The sequence below is a fragment of the Nymphaea colorata genome, chromosome 5 (genome assembly GCF_008831285.2).
Source record: "Nymphaea colorata isolate Beijing-Zhang1983 chromosome 5, ASM883128v2, whole genome shotgun sequence".
Lineage (NCBI taxonomy): Eukaryota > Viridiplantae > Streptophyta > Magnoliopsida > Nymphaeales > Nymphaeaceae > Nymphaea > Nymphaea colorata.
In genome coordinates, this window is record NC_045142.1 from 5,071,052 (window position 1) to 5,078,422 (window position 7,371).

The window sequence follows — 7,371 nt, forward strand, 5'->3', positions numbered from 1 at the left end:
GCCACAAGAAACAGGCAACTTTTTTCAAATTTCTTGCAGTTTAAAGAATTGAGAACAAAAGGGCTGTCATCCCTATATTCACCAAGTTTTCAGAAACATAAAGATCTGGGATGTCCCTATATGCAATGGTTTTGTAACTAAAAGTAACATTTTACCTCTTTCACTTGCTTTTGGATGGGGAATGAGTGAAGAAATAAACAATGAACTTATTACCTGTCCTTTTCTGAGGTGACAGTGCAGTAAAGATGCCAGTCAGTACTCATATAGGGGCCAAAATTTATCGCTGTCCTTTTAACTCAAATAAAAATATTAGCTAAAATTAGAAAAAAAAAGTCCAAAAGTAAAAATATATATCCATCAACTTAACCAATGGACAAAATTAGAGAGAATGAAATCTCGCCTGTTCGTGCAAAATTAAGAAGGTTGACACGCCTTCTTTATAGTTGCCAGCAAAAGTAAAAGTTAGTGATGAAGCCCTCCTTTTGCTATATGCTTCTAAATGGCATTCTCAAGCCAAAAATAGCTCCCTGCCAACTTTTACTCAAACATTCAAATTCGACGACTATCTCTTCTCATTTAAAGGGAAGCCGATTAAAGGGGCAGGCAGGGGTCATGGCATTCAAGAGAATTTTTTTAGAAAAAAAAAATATCTGTTACAATTTTTAGAAATTTTTATTTGTCCCTTTAAAAGTTTTAAAAATTATAGTTTCATCCTTGCAACGATATTGAGAAATATGCTTCGTGTCCCTCAAAAAAAAAAAAAAAGATATTATATCCTTCCCTCTGCCCTATAGAGAAAATTGATTGTATGTATTTTGACAGCCAAAGACTAAGCTTCCATGTCGTACAAGGAGTGTAACCGGGTTTCGAACTGGAGGCTGCTCCTAAGCCCTCCAGTTTGCCCTATGTCCCATAAAGGTGTGAACCGTGATAAATATATTTTCAACCAAGACAGTCTATTCCAAAAGAACATGATGGAGCGAACGAAAACTTCGGCACAACCAAGACATTCCATTCATCCACATGGACCGCTTTAATATAAAGGCCGACTTCGATGTTAAGGCCATGAGAGGGACGGAAGAAAGAAAAGGTGCCATAGGTAAATTACTACATCAACTATGACTTTGAAGTATGACCTCGCACATGGCAGCTTTGTGAGCCGAGAATTAAGTGGATCAAACAACTCATAAATCAGGTTATGTAATATTTTATCTACATATTAAATATGTAACCCATATAGGCTATGTACTTTAGTTATGAGCTATCCAATTAATATGATTGCTTTCACTATTTTCATATGAGTGAGAAGAGAAAGAGAGAGAGAGAGAGACCATCCTGTTCGTTGGTTCCATTAGCGAGTCCTCGCTGGACCTTGAAAACTTCCATTGCGTTGAGGATTGGTGGAAGGGAGGCATTAGCTGTGTTGACCAAGGAAACGACTGATCCAGCAGTCAGTCTCCGACCACGGTGATTGTAGTTACTCCAATATGACTGATAAGGTGGGATTATAGAACCGTAGTCGTTAAGCTTTTCGCCATCAACAAGGAAATCGAAAGACCTGCTCTTATTTTGGTAAGCTGCCTCTAACACTTCCGAGAAATAGAAATTGTAGTAATATGTGTCATCTTCCAAATCCATCCACGACGATGGGAGTGCCAGTGTCGTCGCATTGCTCGACGCTGGTGTTATCGCATGGACTAATGCCAGTCCCGGAATATCCGTGAAGTTTTTTATGAAGCTGATGTTATCTCTCCCCACAGTTACTACGCCGTCGATCTCACTACTTGGATGCCAATAACGATCATAAGGGTCATCCGGGTACCTGCCAATTGATCACAACTGAAAGTTAAACGGTCTTTACCATGTCAATTACATGAATTGGTTGTGACTTCGGAAACATACTGAAAATTATTTTTTTGGTAAGACGAAATATGCAAAAGCAATTGAAAAAAGCAAAGTTAACACGAATCATGATTCCACTGCTCTCTAATTTATTTCAAAGCCGTAAATGTTATGAAATAAAAGTTAAAAAGTTGCATGAAATAAAAGTTAAAAAGTTGCGTTTCTTTTAACTTGTTAAATCGGGCTGACATACACCAACTTGGTCGAATAGGTTATACCTCAAACCCGAGCTCCTCCCAGTTTATCTTTCACTCTTACCTTACGAATTTCGCCGCTCCCAAGGCTGTCCTGCTTATCCGCAGAAGAACATCTTCTTTGTCGTTCGTCTCGTACATGCTCGTTTCAAGTTCCCTGATTTCAAGACTGGAGATGAAGGTTATCTGGTCGGGCGACGTCTGAACGACACAGACGCTGATCTTCTCTCTTTTCGGTGCATATATTACTTCAAAATATTGGCCCTCACTGGATGAAGTGTTCACTTTCATCCAAGAGTTCCCATCAAATTGCAGATCGAAGGACGGTGGCCATGACTTCTTGTCGTAGTTGCCATAGAAGAAAGTAGCCCGAACCATGTGTTTCTTGCCCGTGGCTACCCCCGATATCACATAGCAGCTCTTCTTTTGGGAGGGAAAGTAGCGGAGGCTGCTGAGCTCTTTCCCGTATACGTCAAGATTCTGGACTTGGGCAGCTTTCCCTGTCTTAATGTAACCGTCGTCGACGACCCAATTGATGCCCAAACGGTCGGTGTGGTTGTCCATTCCTCCACAGTCAATGCTCAAGAACACTGGCAGGAAACAAATTAATTAGGAAACTCCCCGGTTATAATGCATAAAGAGCATCATTTACGATCGGAATGGGTCTAAAATTACTTGATATAAAACAAATTCTGGCGCCCCAGTATGATAGCTATCAATCTCCAAAAACTTGTCCCTTTGGAAAATTGTTAGTTTCAAATATGTAGGAAAAGTTAACCAATCAGATACTTGTGCTTGATGTTATTCCTGGAGGAAAAACTAAGACCACGTATTCGGGCTATACATGTAGGAATGCCCATTTCTTTTATTAACAATAAACAGAACAAGCACAAGGTTAGATCAAGCGAGCACTTACGTGGTTCAGCAAATCCGCAGAAAACTTGTATTGCAATGCATAACCCAGGAAGGACGAGCGAACTTGCCCTCTTGAAACGGTGCTCGATCGGCGCAATTTCCCATAATAAGGAGACTACAGACGCTGAGCCACCCATTTTTCTTGGGTGAACTTTGCCTGGAGATGGAGACTATAAAGAATCCCGATCAGAAGCTGTCCTTAGGCACGAAACCTAATGACGTTTTTCAAAGAAGATTGCAAAGTCACCGCCGTCAATAATTGAAGTCTTCGTTTAATTATTCTTATTCGTCCTTCCCATATGTTCTTTCCCACCTTCTTCCTCACCCCATGGGCCAGGTTGACCTGGCTAACCCTCAGCAGATTTCAATTTTTTATATACGTGGGGGCTTGATTAATCACAACCCCATCTTATATATATATATATATATATAGCGAGAGAGAGAGAGAGAGAGAGAGAGTTCAAATCTACCAATGCTGGGTGTTGTCCAGACTACTAAGAAAAAAGGTCCGTTATTTCTAAGAAGTTCCCACGAGAGGACCATTAGTGATGATTTACAGTACAGGAACGGTTCATGGTAGTTAATATTTGTAATGCACTTAGTGAATATTAATAATTTTTAACTATCTAACAACTATGCGACATCCCGCACATTTAAATTTTCCTACGTGTCTATTACAAGTTCATAATGTAGAAAATTCAAGATAGTGGTAGGGACCACCCATATTAATGGGAGCGATCATACAGCTCAGAAATGCAACTATGCTTTGCATTACTTGAAGTATTTTTCACTTGATACTTGGCACAGTCGGGCATATTAATCGCTTAAAAGAGTAGAGTACTGCCGAGGAGAAGACCTTGACTTGGTTGTGCTCCGTCGTCCACGGCGGTTGACGAGTTCTTTGCAAGACAATGCTCTCGCCATCAAGGTAGAGTGGAGACAATGCAAGGGACACTGACGCGTTTGTCCGGGAGAGGAGAAATAACGGGGACCTTGACCTGGTTGTGCCCACGGTGGTGGAAGTCTCCGACTGCGAGGCTTGAGGTCTTCATGACCTGATCCGGTGCAACTACTCTCCTTTGGACTTAAGCGCATGGGTCCGCCCAAAGCTTCCTAGACCTTGCCATTGGAATCAATTATACTCTTAGTATTCTTTATTTGAATTTTTCTTGAAAAGTAAAATTTGGGGCACTTTCGTTTGTGTGACCGCGTGACGACATTGACGCCCATTCCGTGCACTGGCCTGTTAAATTTTGTTCACTGTTATGGCCCCCTAACAAGGAAGCATGTGTTGTGAGTTAAAAATAAACCCCAAAATGCATTCAAGAAACTCAGGCATGAAGAAATCTAACATATTCAGCACACCTGGATGTTACAGTCTCTTTTTTTTTCATAAATTAATCGTATATGTTCATCTTCTTCTAGGTAACCTGAATTTGGAAAATTAATTTCATTTGGTCAGTAACAGAAAAGAATGTTTTTCTAATCTAAACAAATAAACTAAATGGGAGTTAGATGCTGAGATTTGCATGGAAGTGAGAAAAACTATATGATGGACTAAAAGAACGTTAATTCTCGATGTATAGACAAGACTTTACGGGCTTGAAAGTTTTGACGGACGATTGATCTTTGTTCTTCATATAGTTCTGTTTGTACATCTAGATTATGGATACATCTTCTTTTTATGGTTTGGCTTGTGAGAAAAATGATATATATATACCCGGCCATGCTTTTGTTGATTGGGAACTGTTTGTAACTATTTCATAAATCTACCTCAAAAATTAGTGCAAATTAATAACACGCTTTTTCATGAATATATCACAATCTTTAGACCATTTTTATAGAATTGTTACATACTGTTTGCCAATTAAACCATTTTGTCCTCTTTCAATTATTATATAATTATGCCCGATCTTTGCGGTCATGTTTACTTCTCTTTCTTCAGGGGCAGGCATCAAGCATAGCATGTGGGCAACTGATCATTCCACTGACTCGAAAGAGAATTACTGGGTAGGGGACTATCAATTCATTCAATCAGGATCCTGCGGTTTACGAGCCCAGATGCTCCAATCCTGTCCACCATCCGTTACTTCTCTGATGGAAACACGGATTGCTACACAATCCCTGTCTTTACTCGGGTATAAAATCGTAGTCATTGCCATCTTCCAGTATGGTAAGTACGATCACCTGGCACTGTCACCTTCCTTTCTGCTCCTAAAGTGGGCAGACGTTGAGACTTCAATGGATCTGGATCTGATAGGGTATGGGATGGCCTACTGGGCTGTGGCTAACACGGTCAGTGTGTGCCTTGCCCCGGACAGCACTGCACTCGTTCGCTTCATTTCTGCCATATAAACCAGGGATGCTCCCCATAATTCGATAACGGGCCCGATGCCTGAAACATGAGTTCGGACCCAGTTCGGGCCCTGCAAAATAAAAATACATTTTTTAAATATAAATTAAATTTTTTGTATAAAAAATATATTTTTAATAATAAAATATATATTATTAATAATAAAAAAAATTAAAAGTTATTAGGCTAGCCTAAACCGATTTTTTCAAGCTCCCGATTAAGCTGGATACCGGGTATTCATTGGGTGCCTGGCCCGATTTCTAGGACTATTTAAAGGTGTCATCCAAGCGCACCCTAAACTTGCAAAAATCCCAAGATGATGGTACTAAGATTTTTTGACATTGATTCTTTCTTTAACAGCCAAAGTCCATTTGCACTAACATTCGTGGGTCAAGACAAAACCTCATGGCCTTGGGAGCCCACGTTTGCTTATGTTTACACGGTAGTTTGTACTGTTTGTGCCTTTGAACAAATTGATCACCTCAGTGTGCCTACTCTCTCTATTTTTTTGAAACTAGAACTGGTCTCTCACTGTATTCCTTGCTGATGTAAATGTTTGCTTTGTTGCATCTATTTGAGTAGTGCAACTGGTCCAGTCAGGTGGCATGTATAACTCTCTCTCCAATGGATAGTGCAACTAGTCTGACCAGGTGGCATGTAGAGCTGTCTCTCCCTCTCTCTACCAAATAATCTCTCTGCCTACCGAATAATGAGTAGCACAACTGGTTGAGTCAGGTGGCGTGTATAAGTATTGTCCCCTATTCAGTTCCCAGGGATTCGACCTTTTGTATGAGGATGACGACTCAACCTTGGGGACCCGATTTTTAGTATAGTTGGCCTTCAATTTCTGCCTCCAAGAATGCCACGCTCGCATCCAGAATTAAGTCAGATCCCAATAGCCATTGTACGGGGAAGACATGGACTAGGGGCGGAGATACGTGCCAGAAGAAATTGTCACAATAGAACAATATTAATATTTCAGAATAATTTTTGTCATTTACATGTTGGTATCTTTTAAAAACTAATTTTAAACAAACGCTCCTGAATTTTCTTGTTCGGACTTATGCTACATGCAGGGATAATAATGGTAATTCTGGTTCTGGTACGACGCAGATTTGGGATGATGCTCATGCAGGGACTTAATGCACATAACATGGTGCTCTTATCTCTGCAACAACGCAGATTTCGGAGAGTGAAACAATCGGCTCTTTTTAACCGACATCTCGTAACTACTCCAGAGCCTTGGCCACTTAGCTTTGTACATTGGCCACCACCTTATGAACTCTGCCTTTGATTTCCACGTCCCACTCTCCTTACCTTTTTTTTTTTTTTTTTTCCTTTTTGGCATTGACAATTTGTTTTTCTTTTTTGTTGAACTTTTTGTACCTTTGATTTTCCACTTCGTCTTCACACACTCTCTCTCTTTCTTTGCCTCTACATCACCTTCATTTGCTCTACCCTTTCAAACTCACCTTCTACTATGTCATCGAGGTGCAGGTACGGATGGTGGTACGAGAAAGAGAAAATAGGTACGGGTACGCCGTTTTGCAAATCATGATAGGGGTACGGGTTTCTTTAATGCGATAATATTAAATTTTTAATTAAAAAAAATTATAAATTTCGAAATGATTATGGAGGAACCCACAAAACTAATAAAGTTCCTTATCATAGGAGAGTCGTCATGATGTGGGAAAAAATGTAGTCTGGAAATATACAGTATATGTAGCTGGAAAAAAGAGGGAAAATGCAGGAAATACAGCATATGGAAGTGTCGCAGCCCGCCTGGATTCAGAAGATTCACAGAAAAAAGAGGGAAATGCAGGAATCGAGAACAGGAAAGGGGAAGGAAGGAGGTGATTACAAAGGGGAAATAGCCGCCTGCGTTTTTGACTCGACCAATGAAGAGGACCACCTCTCCTTCTCTCAACGGTCTACACCCAGCGTGAAGGAGAACCGGAGAAGAAGACGAGCTTCGGGCATAATGTTAGGTTTTATTTTTTGGTATTA

General features: G+C 40.3%; 1 protein-coding gene across 4 annotated transcripts in view; it reads right to left on the bottom strand.

Moving 5' to 3' along the window:
• The window catches only part of LOC116254078 (probable LRR receptor-like serine/threonine-protein kinase At1g51810), a 103,928-nt gene extending 100,747 nt beyond the window's left edge, over positions 1-3,181 (bottom strand). Inside the window, exons 1-3 of one of the 4 annotated variants that reach the window (XM_050077882.1) lie at positions 3,013-3,177; positions 2,161-2,686; positions 1,332-1,822 (exon numbers count right to left, since the gene is read on the bottom strand). In XM_050077882.1, coding sequence (XP_049933839.1) covers positions 1,332-1,822; positions 2,161-2,686; positions 3,013-3,148 — 1,153 coding nt within the window. In that variant the 5' untranslated portion in view covers positions 3,149-3,177. Of the gene's footprint in view, positions 1-1,331; positions 1,823-2,160; positions 2,687-3,012 lie in introns of all 4 variants that reach the window. The other 3 variants (XM_050077883.1, XM_031629148.2, XM_031629149.2) reach the window with 3 other exon arrangements.
• Positions 3,182-7,371: the final 4,190 nt, after the last annotated feature.